Raw genomic sequence first — 21,234 nt, 5'->3', positions numbered from 1 at the left:
ATGGATAAATGGAACCGTGTGGGGGGAGACTCGGAAAGCTGTATAAAAGAGAAACAGAGTAATTGCATGTGTACTGTATGAGTCGTGTGTGTGTGTGTGTGTGGCTGAGACGGCGGGCACTTCAAAGCTTTGATGTTGGAGCTCCTAAATGAGGGCCACCAGAGGTCCACACTAATGGGACATCATGGGGAGATTAGAGGCCAAGTGTAGCAAGCTGACAACACGGCATTATGTATGTGTATGTGACAGAGGAGGGGAGAAAGAACACGAGTTTGTGTGCCTTTGAGTCCCTTTTTTTTTTTTTTTGCAATTAAAAATGAAAGTTTGGCTCCAAGTTTCCGATGGAGTTCGCGGGTAATTGGGCAAGTATCGCAGGAATCTGTTTAAAGAATTCTTGGTCGGCGCTTTCCTCAATATGGTATAAATCCTTTATTAAATAATCATAACAATAATTATAATAACAATCATAAAAAGAGCATTTCTGTACAAAGACCCCTTTTAAAACAACAACAACAGCAGTTCTAGCAGTGCGAAAGGGGAAAGGGGTGGGAATCCTGTCCTCTTTATGTGGTCCTCCCAGGCAGAAGGGGGCGCTGTGACGGTCACTGTCACTGTCAGCGTCAAATTACTGTATCCGATACTGGCTCCAAAGGCAAGCTGGATCCCCGAGGCTCCAAAGGCACTTTGAAGAGAGTCAGTGGGGTCCAGAGATGTGGGCCTCAGAGGAGAGAGACAGCGGGTTGGATGGGATGGAATGGTGAATCCATGGCGTTTTATGGACTTTACGGTTGCAAATATGCGTCTCAGAAGCAGCCGTTGTTCCCTTCGTTTGTTAGGACCGAGTGTCCAAAGTTTCTCAGAGAGAGGAGATGTGTTCTCATGTTCTGTATATACATGTTGTATATACAAGTGAAGTGTGTGGATGTTCATGTGCATGGGAGGGAAACTCTGAGACCTTTTGCTCTCTCCTTCTCATGGCTTACGAGTCCACTCAGAGCATGCAAGACAAGACCTATTCCAACTGGTAAACAGAAAAATAACAAAATAAAAAAAGCTTGCCTTGCTGTGCGAGAGCCGAAAATCAACACAAATAAATTCACAAAATAGGCCACAATGAGCCGGGAGGTTGAGGTGGGGGTGGTGTGATCTGTGGGGAGATGGAAGAAGGGGGATAGGTCCTTTAAATCATGGCTTTTGAGGTCCACATGTAAAAGAGAGAGATTCGCTCCTTCTCTCTTGTCTCAGTGTCGCCTCAACGTTCCTTTTTCAACATTTCCATTAACAGTTTTTGCTTTTAAGGCTTGTTGTGTGTCCGGGCACACGGTCAGTCGATTGCAAAGAGCCGTTTCTGGTTGCGTTTGATCCCATTTATCTTTGTACTCGTGAAAGCACAGAGAGAATGCGGCCCCTGTGAGAGAGAGGCAGGGGCCTGTAGCGCTCCGTCAGTCAAAGTCTCTCTCATTCTCTCTTTGTTTCTTTCTACAGTGGTTCAGTCTCCGCCCTCACCAGCAATCCATAGGTTGCACCGACCAAAAGCTCCTTGACCTTTTCCCATTAACCACAATGTAAACATGGCCTTCTCTTTGACAGGAACCAGTAAAAACAGCCTCCGATAACTAAATCTAACAATGACGTCTCTCTGTCATTAAAAGAATGTGTTAAAATGCCCCCCTCCCCACCTCTACACACACACACATATACTTTCTTTGCCTCTTTTTTTTTCTTTTTTCAAACTTATCAGCCATCGCCAACTGGCAACAGGCCAGAACGAAAACATTAAACAGAAAACGGGAGTGATTGAGCAGAACTTGAGGGACGTCGGTGACTAAAAATACCACAGACTGTCAGGAACTAAGAGGATAACTGAGGCTGATAAGTAGCAGAGTCTACGACGGAACAAAGGAGCCGACGGGCCACACAAAGGAGCTAAGTTCTAGGCCACTGTGTTCACATGTGATCAAAAAAGACGCTTTCTAAGTACGTTCCTAACCTACCACCTTTCCAACACAATGTGTCTGGCTCTCTGTTTGTGTAGTTTACAGTATCCACTTTCAAAACTAGACCTCTTACAAATCTATGATGCATTTATAAACACTTATCTTTTGGTGGACCAAGAATCTGTAATTGATATGTGTAGATATTTACTTTTTGAGGCCTAACATCCCCGACTTGGGGAATCCATCTCGGTAGTCTTTCACTCACTGGTTCTTGTACCTCAAAAGCTACCAATCCTGGACTGTGCCACAGTTTTCCAAACAGGAATAAAGTTCTCATTCGAGCTTAAATGTGGCTTTTCTCATCGTCCATGTGTCCTCAGATCTGCACCATCGAGGAAGTAAACTGACGCTAAAGTGAACTGGAGGAAATGAAAAAAACTTTGAGAGGGTTTCACGAAGACGCCTGGAACTCTTCGTCCCTCACGCCTCGGTGCAGCAGCGCTGTTGGTTGAGTTTGACTTTGTGCTTGAGGCCGTCGTACAGTTCGAAGTTGTAGTTCTCCAGGGTGGTGGAGGAGCGTGACGACAGGCCGCTGTAGGAGCAGGTGCAGTACAGGAGGAGGCCGGCGCACACCGCCCCCAGCAGGACGCCCAGGGAGGACATGACGATGATGGTGACCAGGATGGGGTCCAGCGTGTACAGCCACGAGTTGTCCTTCTCGGAGACGCGCGTCACCGGAGGCTCGGATGACGGCGACGGTGTGTTCCAGTCGGGGAACTGCAGACCTGTGACACAAGAGAGGAGGGAGAAAAGTTAGTTTGGTGGCAGACAAGTCGTGACCGGATACTGTGTTCGTGTCACACTGTAAAAAACGTTTTTACGTTGAAAAACTGCCAGACTATGACGGTCAAAATCTGTCAATTCTGAAACAGTCTCATGCAGTTTATATGACACTGAATCACCGTAAACAGGTTAATCAGGAGAAAAATGCATCTTTTTTTAGATTTGTTTCTCTTGAAATAATACATTTCCCGACTCCTGCATAGTTTTTAATGGAAAAATGTCCGAAATATGTACAACAAAACTGAAATTTTTGCATTTAATCCTCAAAAAGAACACAGTTATTCCCAGTTAAATGTACATATTGTCGTACTGGTGATGGAAACATGATGCAATATTTTTAACAAGCAACATGACAATTTATGCATTTATTACATATAAAAAATACACTTTGTTACCGGTCAGTCTTATGTACTTTTGTCTTAATTAACAGACATATCCTTTAATATTTATGACAGCTTTAACCACATTTTTTGCTAAAAATGCATATATTTAACATTAAATACACTAACTGTTGTGCTGATAACGGAAAATGCTGTAATATTTATAATAAGTTCGACAAATTTTATTTTATATGGTATTTTCATGGAAATTTTCACATTTCTAAAGGCTGAAACTTATTTGTTACAGTAAAATATGGAATGAAGCATGTTTTGTAACCCTAAAATCAACAATATCAATACATTTCTTTACTGTAATTGTAGAAAATGTTTGACTGCTGCCAGAATTTTACTGTAAAAACAACTTTTTTTTACATTGCATCTCAGAACTGACTGGATTTTTACTTAGTCTTGTCGTGCAAACACTGTAATCACTTTTCTACATAAAATAACAAAACTGTTTGCTCGGCTGTAAATTTATTCCATTGAAGTGGGTGGACAGGCAGAGTTTCTCCAGAACCATCTTCCAAAAACAACAAGAATGAAATGAGCTTATTTATAACACAACAGTGAACATAAAACTCTTTTTCCCAGTTAGTTTCCTGCGAATGGACTCTCAAACATTGCAAAAAATAAAATGAATGCATCTCAGAAGGACCTGAACTGTCTTCTGCATTCCATAATTTGACCTCTTTGGGCAGAAATTTTATACTGGAGGATTCCTCAAGTCTTTATTTCTAAATCTTGTGCAACAGAGACAAGATGTAAGCATTTTGTTTCTCTAAAAACGAAGAAACGTGGTAGAAATTGATCACTAACAAGTGATTAACATATAAATAAATGATGCCTTAAGAGCTTGCAATTGATTTTACTCCCTCAGTCTTCTCTCAGACTGAGACAAAAGGGATTCAGGATTTTATTTTTAAACTAGTCATGACCACAACTGCAGGGATTTTTCTATTTACTGTCTGATTTATTACTAAAATGTAACCAATACCAAAAAATGTGACATTTTTTGTCACTGTTGACAGCCGTCACCCCTCCCTGCTCTCTACACTTGCAGGAACTGTGTCTGTTTTGGCGGAAATGTCCACCAAATCTTCTGGAGTAAGATTTTCTTCTGCAAATCACAAGAAGATTCAGCAAACATTAGCTATAAGCTACCCATACCGTGTATTTTACGGCTCTAGTTTCAGCAGTGCAGTGAAATGGCTTGCATGCTTTCAGGTTTTCTCCTAAGTCTGGGTTAGCTGGTCTTAAACACAAACCTGCTGTATAAATAGAACTGAATTTAGAAAAGAAACATCAGGATTTTTCTTCCAAAATTGGCTCCCATAAATTCTTGTGAGTGGGATTGGCGGACATAAAACTAAACCATGAAGAAATATTTGTTTAAGAGAAGAAATATTCTGCCTCTGTTGATCAAAAAGTCAAATCATAAAGCATTCCTCGTGTCTTACCTCCACCTAGTGGGTCTCTGCCACTGAAAAGTCGTCCGTCTCCAAAGTCAGTGGGTCTCTTCACTGTCAGAGACAAACACAGGAGACTTTAAGAACTGTGCCGTTTACACACAAGCATGGCTACACAAAAATGCACTACAGCATATTGCAACATAAGGCGAGGCAGAAACCCATCCCTTATTTACAGATCATTCATCCTGGGAGATATTTGGAGCAGCTGTCAGACTGACTGCTGCTAATTCAGTGTCTTTTGTAATGCTAACAATCACAGGTGGCTATGAGTTTACAGTATATACCTTGAAAAGCTGCAAATGAATATACAGAGATCCTACACCAACACACGCACACTTAATAGTAGAAAAATATGACTTTATTAATAGAGAAAGATCATTAAGATACATTCCTGTCACACACAGTCATCACATAGGATACTGAAGGTATAAGACTGCTCATTCTGTGTAAATAAAAATGCAAACATGTCATCGTCAAAGAACAATACCCATCATTATCATCATCACTGGTAAAATCATCAACACCGTTACTGTCAAGTTTAAGAGTGGTGCATTCAATGATTCAGGAAAACAAAAATCTCAACACATGTAAGTCATCGTGCTCCGGGTGAACAGCACTGCCCGGCGACGTGAACCGAAAACCGATGTGAGTGCCTGAATTGGAAGATTACAAGTGTGGTAAAAAAAAAAACCTAGCAGCGGCTGCAGCACTTTAGTGGAGCCCAATAGCTCGAGTGTACTTATACTTTAGATGAGTTTTCTTTTTCACTTTGTGTGTTGTGAGTCGGTGTCTACGTGCGGGTGTGTGTTCGCCGCTCTTGGCCGGCGTTCAGGAGTGGGAGTAGCTGCTTGGCAAGGCACATGTCTAGATCTGGAGGTCTTTGATGGCCGACGGCATTATTAATGCCGTTGCCAGGGCAACTGAAGTTGGCAGCCAATTGGGCGATAGAGGTGCGGTAGATGGGAGGGAAAAGTGCTTACCGCAGCCTTAATAAATGTTATCTGTCCATTAACTAATTACAAGTATTAGAGGCTTGGAGTGTAATGGTGTTGAGATGCAAGTAGGGTGTCCAATCCCTCCTCCATGAGTTGATTTAAAAGCACACAGTGGGAGTGTGCCAAAAAAAAGAGAAAAAAACCCACATTTTTTTTCCCCCACTTGGGAGAGAAAAGTGCAGCTTCTAAATTGTGACAACAAATTGAGGTGCATTCTGCTGAGCTGTGGGCTAAGAGGTGATGGATTTTTCACGGCTGTGACAGACCACCAAAGCACGCCCCATTAAGCCAAAGAGCGAAGATCTCAATTTCATTCAGTCCAGAGTGTTAACTGAGCTCGTGTCAAATCTCACCACCTCTGCACTGACTGATGAGAGAGAAATTGGCGCCGATGTGTCGGATTTTTTTAAACATTTCAGAATAAAATATTGTTTTAGATCCCAGATGTGTTTAAATATCAGTACAAAGTGCAGTTTTATTTTATGTTAACAGCCGCTCATGTCGTCTTAAAGGAGAAGCCCATCAATAGCTGGAGCAGCTCTGGTTTTCATAATATCTTGGATCCCTCTCAAGGGTGCGCATATACAGCAAAACACTTCACTTATGGTTTCCAGCTGGTCCAGCGGCATTGTGGGATTTGTAGGAGTATAAATCAAGGAAGAAGTGGAGATGGCAGACAGCTGTGTCTATTTACAACCCTAAAACAACAAGCGCATATCCACATTGAAAACACGACAAGGCTTGGCTCGGCATGGCTTTCATCTGGGCAGCTCAAAGACACAGGGAACAACGGGAGTGGGTGGTATGGAGCATAAATGGGAGTGGAACAACGTGCTTTATTACACCAGAGAATCAAGATGAAACACTAAACACTGAGGACGGCTGCATCCATCACTGACTGATGCCTTTATCAGGAGAAGACGAGACGTTCAATCAAACGAGCTGGTTATCTCCGTTGGTGATGCAGGACTTTAACTATGATGGATCTGCATTCCCTTTGTTTTTAAATGTGCACATGCTTTGTTGAAAAGGACAATGGAGACGTTTTTTTTCCTCTCCTCTTGTTACAACACCCTCACCATTGGCACAACTCGGCTATCCTGTGTTGTTATTACAAAGATACTAAGAGGTTTATTTTCTAAGGCTTGCCAGATCATTTCCACAGCGAGCACACTGAATGCCTCTCAGCCTAACAGTTTTCTCCCCTCTCTCTCTGAGCACTGCAGAGCTCCTCGTGTCTCTGGGGTCTTGTTTTAGCCTTGTGGTTTGGCAGCTCTGGCTGGCTCTCGCAGCGGAACCAGCTCGACCCTCCTCCCATTCCCAGCCCACACATGTCTGTGTGTACGTCCACGCTGGGGTCATTCCAGGAGGACCGCTGGGGTTATGAGGAGCCAGACAGCACTCAATGGTCTGAAACAAGCTGCTCAGACAAATAACTTACTCAGACTTCAGTCCTCTCATCAGGAGCAAGGTAGTGTGAAATGTCAACAGCAAACTCTTTAATGAAACAGAGAAGAGAACAGCACCCGAAGCTACATCCATTAGAGACGGAGTGAGAGATCACAGTGTTTCTTTGTAAATTTTCACTTAGCAATTTGGGACAGTGTCTATGCCATCATCATCATCACTGCAGCTGTAGACTAGAGAAGGGAGGGTTCGTCGAGCTGATGTTCAGTCAGTCTAGCAGCATCGTGACTCGATGCCACTGACATCACAAGTTGGCGTCCTCCTCTGCCAAACGCAACGCAGCTAAGTGCTTCTTTCTAACAGAGGGTTCGGTGTCGGTCCCGGCTGTCCAACCTCACTGTCAGGACTGGCTCCACCCCTGGGGTGGCCATACTGGATGACCAGTTAGAATACTGGAAGCACTGCGACGAGCTGTGATAGGCCACTGACAGCTGGCTCTTCTTGGTGGCCAGGTGTTGTCGACAGCAACAGAGAGCTCTGACCAAGATGGCCACTGCCAGGAGAAGGAGGGCGCCCCCGGCGGCCATAATGTAATACCAGTGGATGGGCAAGGGAGGCACAGGAACGCCTCCCCCTGGTGGAGAGATACAGAGTAATTGGCCAGCGGGAAAAGAGAGGAGTGGCACTTGTTTATTTTCTACATTGAATTCTCTGCTTTCTATCCCTATTGGTCTTAATCATACGAACAGCAGGCGTGCACCTCATGTGAGCATGCACAAGCATGCCAGTTGCAAAAAATGATAAAGAAAAATCTCCAAGGCCAAAAAAAGAAAAAAGTAAATGCATCCATTTCTCTCACGTAGCTTGGGTTGCAGTTGGAGGACAAGTTTTCACACCAAGATCATCAAGAGATTTGGTTTGAAATCAGTCCAATAGTCGATCCAATCAAATGCAATGCAATTCAATTTTTTCAAAGCTCCAATGAAATTACTTGGTGTGAAACGAATGCCAAAATAATTAGTTATAAAAGCACCCACACACACTGAATTAAGGAGCTTCTTCTTCCTATTTCACACTGGCACAGGACCCCTGATAGCGTCTTAGAACCATGCAAGAATCAGTTGGACACCACATGGGAATCCAATGTTCCAGAGCTCTCTGAGCTGGTTTTGGATTGGGATTTGTTATTTAGCTGGCTGACGTTGGCAGATTTGTTCTGAGTACATAATTTATCCTGTTCTCGGTTTTTCATTTTTCTTTTTCACATGCATCAGCCTCCTGGCCAGTCCTCTCCTCCTCAAGCCAAGCGCCGTCTCCTTGGAGACTATCCCCACAGATCCTCTACGCTGCTGCCCCTGGCTTGAACCTCTCCCTCTCAAATTCTTGGTAAGAACCAACTAACCGGCTTCCAAGAAGCTCCTACTCCTCTATCCAAGTCAGCTAAAGCAAACCGCTGAAGACGCTGAACAACTAAGAACTGGAGCCCACATGTAGGTTTCCAGACTCGATGTGGAGCGCTGCATGCGGAGTGTCACACTGAACTAGGGAAAGTGAAGCAGAGCTGAATACATCCTGATTTTTGGACCGTGTCACATAATTACAGAGGGAAATGGTGCGTGCTGCTGCTACTTCACACTGCACACACTCATTAGACAGAGCTGAGTTAGGGAGAGGAGAGAGAGACACCCATGCTCGATGCTGCTCAGTCACTCTATCTGATTGCTTTTCACTGGGGATACTGGTGTGTATGTATGCACTGATATTAATGTGTGTCTGTCAAGGGTTACAGATTGTGTTGTGCATGTGTGTGTGTGTGTGTGTGTGTGTGTGTGTGTGTGTGTGTGTGTGTGTGTGTGTGTGTGTGTGTGTGTGTGTGTGTGTGTGCGCGAGGGCACAGGAGTAGAAAAGCCGGAGAAATGCACACACATCACATTCGCACTGAAACCGCCGAGCTCTTATCTTATTGGAAGACATTATGAGATGCCAAAACACTAACATCAATCTCATAGAGTCCCCCTGGATGCTCTAAATATTTTTCATGAGGCAGACAGTTATTTAAAACCCTTCAGGCTGTGTCAGGAAGCCTAGAACTGAGAATATGTAGCTCTTTTCACATATCTGACTCCGTGAGGTGTGCTCGATTTAGCTTGCCTTGCACGCAGAGTTCTGCTCTTTGGAGATTATTCCTTTGTTTCCACTGAAACTGACAAGGTAAAATTAATGTGCAACACAAAATTACCGAGGCAGTCTACTTTGCAACTTCGTTAATTTGGTATCTGCAAATGCAATAATTTAGATTTTAGTGAGGCGTTTAGTATTTGTTTGGTGATGTCTACATGCTGCTGAATCACTCACACAGCTCGAGCAGCCTCCGTGTTGTCGGTAAAGGAGTGATTTTTTTTGACGATTTTGTGCCACCAAGCAGAAAACCCAGGCTAGTGCATACCAACGGGCAGGAAGCAAGACCACGAGAAGAATAAATATCATACCGAAAGGCAAACTCACCTGGATTTTCAGGAGAAAAGGCGGCGATGGGTTCTGCGAGGACACACAGAGAGAGTGAGGCAGAGACAGAGTGAGAGAGAGAGAGAGAGCCGTTAGATAACTTTAAATACGAGGGAAAAGTCAGCCAAATGTCACACAAATGTCACAAGACTATCAAACTCCTCCTGAGGAAATTTAAGTTAATTCCTCAGATAACACACAGTCGAATTATGGCATTTACTGGGCTCCTTTGCTTGAATGCAATTTCAAACAGAGTACATTGTGTGAGCTGGGAATTTGAGATGGGTTTGTACTCGGAGCGCTTACGTACGTGTGTGTGTGTGTGTGTGTGTGTGTCTGCAAAGTTCACGCATTTCAAGTTGTTTATCTGTGGAGTCCAGTTAAACTGGAGCGGGCTGGGGTTCTTTTTCTTTCCCTGGCTTGCTGTAAATGCACAGAGCAGAACCTTCACTTTGATTGCCTGGAATGCAAACACAAAGAACTCGCATGTGTGTGTGTGTGTGTGTGTGTGTGTGTGTGTGTGTGTGTGTGTGTGTGTGTGTGTGTGTGTGTCTCAGTGGGTGTTAGATAGCGTATTTGCGTTGGGAGGGAAAGTAAAAAGGAAAAACAGGGGGAGAGCGACTTGGGAACCGGCGCCTTTTGGCGGGAATGCCAATGTACTGTGAAAAACTCAACTGTGTGGGGTGATAAGCGACATCCCACCATGCTTTGGGAGTGGCAAAGGAGGAGGAGGAGAGGGAAGGAGGAAACACAGCGGCATGAGAGACGGGGAGGCTGGGCTGTCATCTTTGCCTTTCCAAGCTGCCGTGCCACTTGGAATCACTCAGGACTCGAGTAAAACACACTGAAACACCGCAAAAAACACACAAAGCGGCAACAAAAAACACTTTCCCTCACTGCTGGTCCACCTCCGAAGCTCACTGGACGTCCGTCAGAAGTGATGACGGCAGGTTTTTTTGGCTGTGAACCCCCCCGCCACGCCCACGGCTCGGTCCCTGATCTGTTTAAGGCCTCATGTGAAGGCCCTGCTCAGGCCAGATTAACGGGGCTACGCTCACACCAGACACCCACAAAAGTTCCTTGGGAAAGAGCTCTGTCTAGTAATTCCCTTTGACGGCTCGGGAAAAGCTCTGTTTACAAATACGACAGGACGGAGAGAGATGGAGGGAAGAGAAGAGGAAAGAGAAGAAGGAAGATGAGAAATCTAATGAAACATAGATTAGCATCGCTGGGGCCCACGGGGCGTTTATGGCCTAGTTTTCCTATTCTTCTTTTCTTTTCTCTCGTTCTTTTTTCTATGGAAGAGTAAACGCTGTCCCTCCCTCTCCTTCCTCCTTTCATCTCTGCGCTCGCTGGGATCTTCAGAGGAGAGGCTGTCTCCTAAACTGGGAGAGTGGGGGTGTTTATCGCTTCACCGTTAAAGGTAAAGCTACAAGACGAGAACGAGAGCGGTGGAGATGATGAAGGCAGAGGATGAGAGGGTGCCGATGGGTCAAACGGAGGTGTGTTGTCGCCGGTGTTTTCCTGTGCGACTTACGTGTACACTCTTTCAGCGGGGAGCTCTGGCTCATGTGGATGTTGTCGATCCAGATGTGTCCTCTGGTGCCGTGCAAAAAGAAACCCTCCATCACCACCTACCAAAACAGAGGAGGAGGAGGAGGGAAGAGTTGGAGAAGACAGGATGGAGGCAGAGGAGGTGGAGGCAAATTGGGACAAGCATGAGGAAGGAGGAGGAGAAAAGGAGGATAAAAACTTAATATGGCGCCTGTGATTTCAAAGTTGCACTCAACACTCGCAATCCTCCGCTTGTTCTCTGCAACTGACTATTTCATGAGAACATTAACTGCTTGTGATGTCTCTGACAAATGCACAGCAAACCCCCAAACACTTACAGAGCCATGGAGACAATGTGACGCACTTTATCTCCGACTGAAGTCTAACCCCTCTAAGGTGGCACGGAGGTTAGAAGTGATGCTTTTATACTCTTCTAAATGAGCGTATCTCCCTAAACAACTCTGATAAAAACATTAAAGATGTGTTTCTCTTCCTGGGGAGACATAATAAAAAGATGTGACCCAGATAAAGCTTCCTACCTGGAAGTCTTTGGGGGAGCGAGGCAGGATGGTGCGACCCTCCTTCCACCCGGGACCCTGGTCGTCTTTCAGCGTCCACAGCACCGTCTCTTCGTTGTGGGCGTCCCGCACCAGCACCTTCAGGTGGCCCTGGGCCTCGCCCCATATCTGGTACAAGAAGAGGAGGCAGAGGGGCCCGGTGTCGGCGGCCACCACGGGGCTGACGAGGCGGGCTTGCTGCTGCTCCGTCTTCAGACTGGCGTCCATGTACAGGTAGCTGTTGGGCTCTGGAGGGGAGGAAGATAAAATGAGATAAGATGACCTGAATAAACTGATAAAAGTGTGATGTAAACGATCAATATATGACTGTGGGATGTTTTGTTTTCAGGCCTAAGATCAACATAAACAAACACCAAGAGGAAGAAATAAATAAATTTGGATTTATGAAACTATAACTGGCATTAGAATGTGTCTTGAATTGAATTTCTGCTCTACGTGCAGCTAAACTTTTACATTATTTCTGTTTGCAGGGACCAAATATGCTGCAGGATAATAAAAGAAGAAGTGCTCATTGTTTCATCTGTTGGTACTCATGCTACACAGCTGAATGGGAATCATTGCTAGAACGCCACACTCTTCAACACTGATGATTTTTGTTAGAATTTTATCACATTAGTTAAACAATTACAGCATCTTTGAAAAGATATCAAACATACTGAATCAACACATGCAATAAATGTTAAAATATGACGTCTGAAAGCTGTAAAGATGACAAAATTCACATTGGATTTCTTTAAATCACTGTTATTTGCATGTGTAAACTCAACAGATGATCCAAACTTCTAAACGAAGACATGCAAGATCAGTGATTCCAGCTGTAAGTCATAAACCTCCACCAGCTCCACCAAGAACCGCTAAGGACGAGGCAGAAAACAGTGGTCGCAGTGGTCTAATAAACATTTCCAAAGCTCCAAAGTATGAGCTTATGCAGAGGATGTCAGTGGAGAAGTTGGTCCAGAGCAGCTCCCGGTTTCGCCATCTGATCTCAGCGCATCCTCAATGAAACTTTGGTGGATTTTACACCTGCGCTTCACACGTTTTAATTACAGAAGCTCGGGAAAGTCAAGAATGAAGTGAGAAACTCGAGTGCTGAATGAGATATTTGACAGCAGAAACTGTTTTTGTATTTTTAACACATTTCCCAAAAATGAGCGCAGCCGTGTTTTAACCTTGAGTCTTCAGTCGAATGAAAGCGAAGGAAAAAAAGTCTGTTTTAATGGGTTTTCATTTCAGCCCTGGAGGCAATAAAAGCGAGAAAATCTGAAGGGCTGCGTAGACTTTTGACGTCCACTGTAAATGGATGAGAAGAGTTTGTAAATGGAGCACATACACGTCGCATTCGATCGCACAATTATCGCCATAAATCAGGAGCGCTGCAGGAGTTTGGACTCATATATCCACGGGAGCTCGTGTTCTTTCACACAGTCGGACATTTCCAACATGACTCTTAAACAAAAAAGACACTAATCACCCAACAGGAACGGGATCACCGCCACACAATAGTGGCACTAACAATAGGGATACGACAAATATAAACACGCAGAAGAATAGGTCCGGTGAGAGCGTCATTCGGACTCGGAGCGCTACAAGAACTCCAGCCAAGACCCTCGGGGCCCATTTCTCTCCGTTCGCTTCCAGGTGGATGACTTAAACAACGGAAAAGTCCAACAAAACGCGAGCCGCTCCGTTTTGTTTACACCAGAGGATGTTTAGTTTGCAAATTGGATGCCGACATGGATTCCATTGTAGGAGAACGCATGAAACTGTGTGTGCGTGTGAGAGAGAAAAAAGAAATTGCATGTGGATGTGTGAGAGAGTGACTCAGTGAGGCGTCCGGCGAAGAATTTCTTAAGTGGGCCCTGTGGGAAAATGCCCTGCATCAACAATCTGCAGATTAAATCACCTGCTTTACAATGCAAAAACTCAACGTCTTACCAAGTCTATTTGTTTTATTTTTAGTCAGAATGTCTCATCTTACTTGATTTAAGACAAATTAACTTAACAAGCGACGTTTCAGCAAGATGGAGGGACTTGTTTTAAGTCACACAATCTTGAAATTATCTTGAAATTGACCCGTTTTAACGTTTGAAAATGTGAAAAAATAAATATTTCCACAGTGATTCTCCCACATTTTCAACAATTTTTTGAGGAAATTTTAGAACATTTTCCGCTGGAAAAAAAATGTTAAACAACATGTTTATTTAAGAACATTCAAGGGAAAAAAATAACCAAAATCCAGCAAAATTCGCTGGATTTTGGTGATTTTTTCCCGAATGTTTTTAAAGAAAATATTAGAAGTTCTACTGATATATATGCAACCATTTTAGATATTTTTAGGATTTTTTTAGAAGATTTTTATTCACTTTTTGGAAATATTTACAATTTTTAAATATATATTTTATTCTTTTTCTTGCCAAATTTGGGGATTTTTTTTCCCCAAATAAAACTTTTAAGGAAAAAATGTAAGGAATTTTCTTCCTTAAGATTTTGCACATTTTTATAAATTTGTGGATTTTTTTTTTTGCTGAATTTTTTTCAGATAAGGCAACAATATTTTTCGGTGCCGTAAAGGAGGACAACAGGAGGGTTCAGACACCTAAGCTTGACAATCCTGGTAAAAATAGAGCTTAAAATAAGTTTTCCCAGCTAATTTTTAGATCTCAGTATTCTAAATATCATAAATATCATATCTTATTTAAAAACATCTTAACAAAATATCTTATTTCAAGGTAAAAGTTCAGTGAAAAAAAAATTTTATTCTTGTTTTGAGATGTGCATTTTTTCCAGTGTATCGTGTCTGTGTGTGTGTCGTGTTTTTGTTTTATTTTACACGCCAGAAAAAGTACCTCGAGGATGAGAAATTACAGAATCCATGTGTTTTCTTTCGGTCGTATCACAGGATTGGTGTGTACAGTAGCATCCGGCCAGGTTATTGAGTGAGATAACCTTTAGCTGCTTCTATCTCACAAACAGTATCTGGAGGGACAAATCTTCTTCCGAGCTGACAGCTTCCCTCTGCCCAGAGTCGACACTTCAGACGCCGTGTGTGACAGCGTGTCCCCTGGCCCTTTGCAGCTTTGGCATAAACGCCGCACATGACAGTTATTTTTGGGGTGTGTGTGCATGTGCAATCGGTTTGTTTTATTACTCATTTTAATGCCTTGTCTTGAAGCGACACACACACATTGTTGCGCCTCTTGTTCGTCAGACAGCTCATAATTGAGACCGCCTCGCAACGCGCCGCACAACGGAGCATTATTAATCTATTTCACAGTGGTCTCCTGCAGCGGGAAGCAAACAATGACTCAGTCTGTGAAGCCTCGTTAACGCCTTCTTTACTAGCCGAGTATATTAAGGCAAATAACAGAACAGAATACGGTTATTCTACTGGTTTCACATGTGAGGTAAAGAGGTGAGAAGCTCGTGGTTTTGGGGGTAATGCGGGGAAAAGAAAGAATCCTGTAAAGCAGGGGTGTCAAACATGCGGCCTGTGGGCCAAAAGCGGCCCTCCAGAGGGTTCAATCCGGCCCGACTATGTAAAGTGCAAAAATTACAGAGAAGACGTTAACTGTAGATTGTAAATTAGTAAAACTACAAATTTAAAATAATTTTTAGACCATGACAAGTTGTTTTGATCATAAAGTAAAACACTAGATTGTTCACTGTTTTTTGGGTCTCATTTTTGTGATATTTTGTCTTGTTTTTTTTGTCTGATTTTCGTCGTTTTGTTTCTCGTTTTTGTGTTTTGTGTGTTTTGTCTTATTGTGGCCATTTTGTGCTTTGCTTTATTCGTTGTTTTGTGTATCATTTTGTTGTTTGGTTTACGCTTTTGTCATTTTTGGTCTCATTTGTGTAACTTTTTTGTCTCGTTTGTCCATTTTTTTTGCTATGTAACTTTTTTGTCTCTTGTTTGTTTTGTTTCGTGTCGTTTGTCTCATTTTTTGTCATTTTTCGTCTCATTTGTGTAACATCTTTGTCTCGTTTTTGTCGTTTGTCCATTTTTTGTCGTTATGTAACTTTTTTGTCTCGTTTGTTTTGTTTCGTGTCGTTTGTCTCATTTTTTGTCATTTTGTTTCTCAGTTTTGTCATTTTTCGTCTCATTTGTGTAACATTTTCGTCTCGTTTTTGTCGTTTGTCCATTTTTTGTTGCTATGTAACTTTTTTGTCTCTTGTTTGTTTTGTTTCGTGTCGTTTGTCTCATTTTTTGTCATTTTTCGTCTCATTTGTGTAACATCTTTGTCTCGTTTTGTCGTTTGTCCATTTTTTGTCGTTATGTAACTTTTTTGTCTCGTTTGTTTTGTTTCGTGTCGTTTGTCTCATTTTTTGTCATTTTGTTTCTCAGTTTTGTCATTTTTCGTCTCATTTGTGTAACATTTTCGTCTCGTTTTTGTCGTTTGTCCATTTTTTGTTGCTATGTAACTTTTTGTCTCTTTTTTGTTTCGTTTCGTGTCGTTTGTCTCATTTTTTGTCATTTTGTTTCTCTCGTCATTTTGTGTCTCAGTTTTGTCATTTTTCGTCTCATTTGTGTAACATTTGTCTCGTTTTTGTCGTTTGTCCATTTTTTGTCGCTATGTAACTTTTTGTCTCTTGTTTGTTTTGTTTCGTGTCGTTTGTCTCATTTTTTGTCATTTTGTTTCTCTCTTGTCATTTTGTGTCTCAGTTTTGTCATTTTTCGTCTCATTTGTGTAACATTTTCGTCTCGTTTTTGTCGTTTGTCCATTTTTTGTCGCTATGTAACTTTTTTGTCTCTTGTTTGTTTTGTTTCGTGTCGTTTGTCTCATTTTTGTCATTTTGTTTCTCTCTTGTCATTTTGTGTCTCAGTTTTGTCATTTTTCGTCTCATTTGTGTAACATCTTTGTCTCGTTTTTGTCGTTTGTCCATTTTTTTGTCGCTATGTAACTTTTTTGTCTCTTGTTTGTTTTGTTTCGTGTCGTTTGTCTCATTTTTTGTCATTTTGTTTCTCTCTTTTGTCATTTTGTGTCTCAGTTTTGTCATTTTTTCTCTCATTTTGTAATATATTGCCTTGCTTTTGTTTCTTTGCCTTTTTTTGAAGTATAACACTATATTGTTCAGTTCCTGATACTTGTGACTAAATGTTTTGTGCCTTTTTGTAGATGCTCTGTGATCTTTAGGTTGTAATGTGTAAATGATAAACTGAGGCATAATATTGTTGGAACTGAACTTCTCTCTTCAGAAATTTCAGGTTGTTCACGACGTTTTGCAGAAAGATAATTCCTTAAATGTGAATGTTTTCAAAATGTACCTTTTTGCACTAAAACAAAGGAAAGATTTTGAGTTATTTACAGGTTATTATGCTGTAATTTTACTGGTTCGACCCACTTGAGATCAAATTGGGCTGAATGTGGCCTCTGAACTAGAATGAGCTCGACACTGCTGCCGTAGAGGATTAAAGAGTGATTTGATAGCGGTGAAATAATGATCCCGTGCTTGGCTGGGATTTCTGACCTTTGACATCGGCAGAAAAAAATCAAAGGCGTTGTGAGGCGTGTCAAAATGGCTGGAAAAGATACTTCATACATAAAAGGCACAACCTTTTCCGAGCGGCCAGTGATGAAAGACGCCGCTTTGAAGGCCCCCCTGTCAAAGACGCTTATGACCCAAACAGGTCACGCTTCAGGAACATTTCCTGCAGATCTGTTGTCCTGCCCAACACGACCCAGGTGACGTCGCAAATTTGACGAAAAAGGAAAAAGAAAAAAGGGCCCGAACCTCCCGTTTAATTCTCTCCAGCTGCTGAATCTTTCATGCAGACTTGCTCAAAAGCAATGAATTTTAAAACAAGGTGGGGATAACAATCCTTCACCCTGCCTATGTTAAATTCTGAACAGCGCTATAAAAAGCACTGCCTAAACCCAGCAGGATACGTCTCATATAGCTTTTAATAACATGCCAAAAGCCGCACTTCTGATCCGTGGGTATATATAAAGAGCAAATGAATAAGTTCTGCAAGGAATGTCTAAGTAGATGGAAGTCTACAAAGCATCATCTGGGATGTGCTGGAGGTAATGGAGGGGCAGTAAAGGACAGCAGGGAATAACTGCTTATCTCTGGAATCTCCTGCTCTGAGCTTAATTGGAGCTACTGGGTCTTAACCCCTTCCTGCCGACACTTGATTTGACACTCGGGGAGCAGCTGAGTGTCACGTGTCAGGCTCGACACAGCCGCAGTGTCTGTTTCCCCGCGATCCCGTCGACTCATTTCCATTCTCATTCGCTCGGAAAGAGGCGAGCGGCTGGCAGACAATGCAGCAGCCAAATTAGACGGGTTTCAATTTAAGAAATTATTTTAATCAAATTGAAGAAGGACTCACTGAAGACTCAGAGGGAGAATGACTCCATTTAATTAGAGAAAACACTGTCTAGTCTAGACCCAGTGAAGTTGATAAAATAAACTGAATGCATTTGTGTTTGTGCAATTTTCTGCACCCAAATAAACCCCCCCCTCCCTTACAGCTGCATACAAAAAAGCTCCCGGCTGACAGAGGCACGGACACGGGAACCCATCAAACACCAAAATCAAATCTGAGATGCCCAACCTGAGCCGCTTTGTTTTGCAAATTCCCCGCAGACTGAAACGTTAGGCAGATTTTAAACAGTTCCAGAGGAGAAAAACGTAACCTCTCCAAAGCCGATCTGAGTCATTCTGCGTGAGTCGATCTTCGCATTACGGCGGCGGAGACTCACCGTGGCTGTGCAGGGACCAGAAGAGCGGGGCGTTGGGGTCGTGTGTCCACCCACACAGGCCATGGTCAAAGTCACACACACTGTCTGATGGAGGGGAGGTGGACGCTGAAGAGGTGGAGAAGGAAAAAGCCAGAGTCAGAGGCCTGAGAAATCACTGCCATTTCAGACAAAGCAGCATCCACAGCTGCTCTGCATAATACAGCTCTTTCAACTTCCTAATAACACAATTAATCCGCAACTCTCGGCCGTCTTGTCTCACCTGTGGTCATAAGGGGGACTGTGGTGGTTTCAGTGTCAGCGGGAAGAGTTGGTGTGGCGGTGTCTGCCGGTGTGGTGGTTTCTGCAGAAAGAAACAACTCAACGTCAAAGGGTGGCTCATGAAACAATCCTTCGACATTAGATTAATTTAAAGGTGCCTTTTTGTCCTGTTAGCATGTCTATATGGTGTTTTATAATGAGTGAGTCAACACCACTGTGGGATACTTCCACCTTAAAACAGATCCAGCCTTCAGGATCCAAGAATGTCTGATTCAAACGTGTAAATTAATGCACGACTATAAGCTACCATTGTATGGCGTCGAGAGGGTTCACAGCATTTGTGAACCGGTTTGCAACTCCAGAGGAAGCAACAGTGTAGACCAGGGGTGTCAAACATGAGGCCTGCGGGCCAAAAGCGGCCCTCCAGAGGGTCCAATCCGACACGCAAAGTGTTAAAATTACAGAGAAGACATTAACAGCAGATTGTAAAAGAGTAAAACTAGAAATACAAAATCATTTTTAGACCATGACAAGTTGTTTTGATCATAAAGTGAAAGACTAGATTGTTCGTTGTTCTTTTGTCGTTCTGTTTCGTTTTTGTAATATTTTGTCGTGATTTGTTGTCGTTTGTCTCATGTTTTTGTCGCTTTGTGTCTTTTTTTTTGTCTTACTTGTATTTTTTTGTCTTTTTTTGGTCATTTTTCATCTCTTTTGTTTCTATGTTGTTGTCGCTTTGTAACTTCTGTCAAATTTTTTGTCTCATTTCGTTTTGTTTCATGTCGTTTGTCTCATTTTTGTCATTTTCTGTCTCATTTTTGTAATAGTTTGTCTTGATTTGTTGTTGTTTATCTCATGTTTTGTCATTTTCTGTTTCCTTTTGTCTTGCTTGTATTTTTTGTCTGTTTTTTTCATCGTTTTGTTCCTTTTTTTGTCTCGTTTGTGTCCATTTTTTGTCGCTTTGTAACTTTTGTCAAATATTTTGTCTCTTTTTTTGACTCGTTTCATGCCGTTTGTGTCATTTTTGTAATATTTTTTCTTGTTTTTGTCATTTCGATCATAAAGTAAACTCCTATATCGTTCAGTTCCAGACAGCTGTGACTAAATGTCGAGTTTCTTTGTAGACACTCTGTGATTTGGAAGCTGTAACGTGTAAACGATAAACTGAATGTTGCTGAAACTGAATTTATTTCTGGTTGTTCATAATGTTTTCTAAAAAGATAATTCCTTAAATGAGATTATTTTCAGAATGTGCTTTTTTTTGCACTAAAACAAAGGAAACACTGGGAGTTATTGTCATTTATTTATAGATTATTATGCTGTGATTTTATTGGTCCGGCCCACTGTAGATCAGATTTTGACACCCCTGGTATAGAGGATCATCTCAGTCAGTTTAAGGTAGGAAATATTTATTATCTTGGAGGAAAAAACTACAGATGAACTAAGACGGACTGCTGAAAAGGACATCAAAATGACCTGGTGTTTGTTTAATACATGTCTTCTGTGGAACTTTCTGCGCATTAGGGAGGGTCAGGAAATACAGACGGGAAACGCAGATGTGTGAGAGCGGAAAATATAAGCTCAACAAAAGCAGAAAGAACAATACATGAATGAATGAGATATAGTGTCTTTAACAGTAACTTTCCACTTCTGCCCTATAGTACGATGACTCAGAGAGGAAGGGAAGTTAGTTATGATTATTATCACACAGCCTGTAAACACTCAGCCTGGCTCTGGCCAAATGTTAACACAAACTTTGCTGATGTCATAGAAAAAAAATTCTCCGTTTCATGGGGGGAAGTAAAATGAAGTGGAAGCTCTGAGGCGATCATTTATTCATACGTTTATGTGATTAACTGGCGTCTCCTGATTTTTAGTTTCAATCTAAAGAGACTATTTGGTTAATTTATGGAAGATAACTTTGACTCCAGAGAAGCTGGTTAGTCTAAGAAATGCAGAATTAGGAGTTTGTGGCATATTTAGGAAGAATTCTGTAGATTTAAACCGACAAAAACTATCCACAATGAGCCAACAGGAAGAAGGGCTCATGTCTTAACCCTGTAGGACCCAAATGTAGAAAAAAATGAGCAAAACACTAAATAAATGAAACAAACAAAAAAAAACCTAAATATAGAAGAAATACGAGCAAAAAATGTGCACACCCCCCCAAAAAAATTATTATAGATCTATGTAAACCAAAATATAGAAAAAAATGAGCAAAACACTAAATAAATGAAAGAAAAAAACAAAAAATAAACCTAAATATGGAAGAAATATCAACAAAAAATGAGCATACCCCTAAAAAAATTATTATAGATCTATGTAAACCAAAATATAGGAAAAAAATGTGCAAAACATTAAATAAATGAAAGAAAAAAACAAAAAATAAACCTAAATATGGAAGAAATATCAACAAAAAATGAGCATACCCCTAAAAAAAATTATTATCGATGTATATAAACCCAAATTATTTAAAAAAAAATGAAACAAAAATATAGAGAGTAGAAAATAACAGAAAAAATAAACTGATGTATTTTTGCAACAGTGGGTTTTACAGGATTAGTAAACATTCTTTAATTCTCGTTCTTGTCTGTCAGAAAAGGAAAG

At 41.8% G+C, this 21,234-nt stretch overlaps 1 protein-coding gene across 3 annotated transcripts in view; it reads right to left on the bottom strand.

The window, feature by feature from the left end:
• Positions 1–414: 414 nt before the first annotated feature.
• The window catches only part of nrp2a (neuropilin 2a), an 81,139-nt gene continuing 60,319 nt past the window's right edge, over positions 415–21,234 (bottom strand). The window contains exons 12-18 of one of the 3 annotated variants that reach the window (XM_051942181.1): positions 18,632–18,712; positions 18,373–18,477; positions 11,630–11,895; positions 11,074–11,170; positions 9,537–9,569; positions 4,618–4,680; positions 415–2,722 (exon numbers count right to left, since the gene is read on the bottom strand). In XM_051942181.1, the coding sequence (XP_051798141.1) occupies positions 2,418–2,722; positions 4,618–4,680; positions 9,537–9,569; positions 11,074–11,170; positions 11,630–11,895; positions 18,373–18,477; positions 18,632–18,712 (950 nt within the window). In that variant the 3' untranslated portion in view covers positions 415–2,417. Of the gene's footprint in view, positions 2,723–4,617; positions 4,681–4,969; positions 7,666–9,536; positions 9,570–11,073; positions 11,171–11,629; positions 11,896–18,372; positions 18,478–18,631; positions 18,713–21,234 lie in introns of those variants that run through there. The other 2 variants (XM_051942182.1, XM_051942183.1) reach the window with 2 other exon arrangements.

The sequence above is a fragment of the Acanthochromis polyacanthus genome, chromosome 22 (genome assembly GCF_021347895.1).
Source record: "Acanthochromis polyacanthus isolate Apoly-LR-REF ecotype Palm Island chromosome 22, KAUST_Apoly_ChrSc, whole genome shotgun sequence".
In the NCBI taxonomy this organism is placed as follows: domain Eukaryota; kingdom Metazoa; phylum Chordata; class Actinopteri; family Pomacentridae; genus Acanthochromis; species Acanthochromis polyacanthus.
This window is presented reverse-complemented; position numbering and strand designations above follow the sequence as displayed.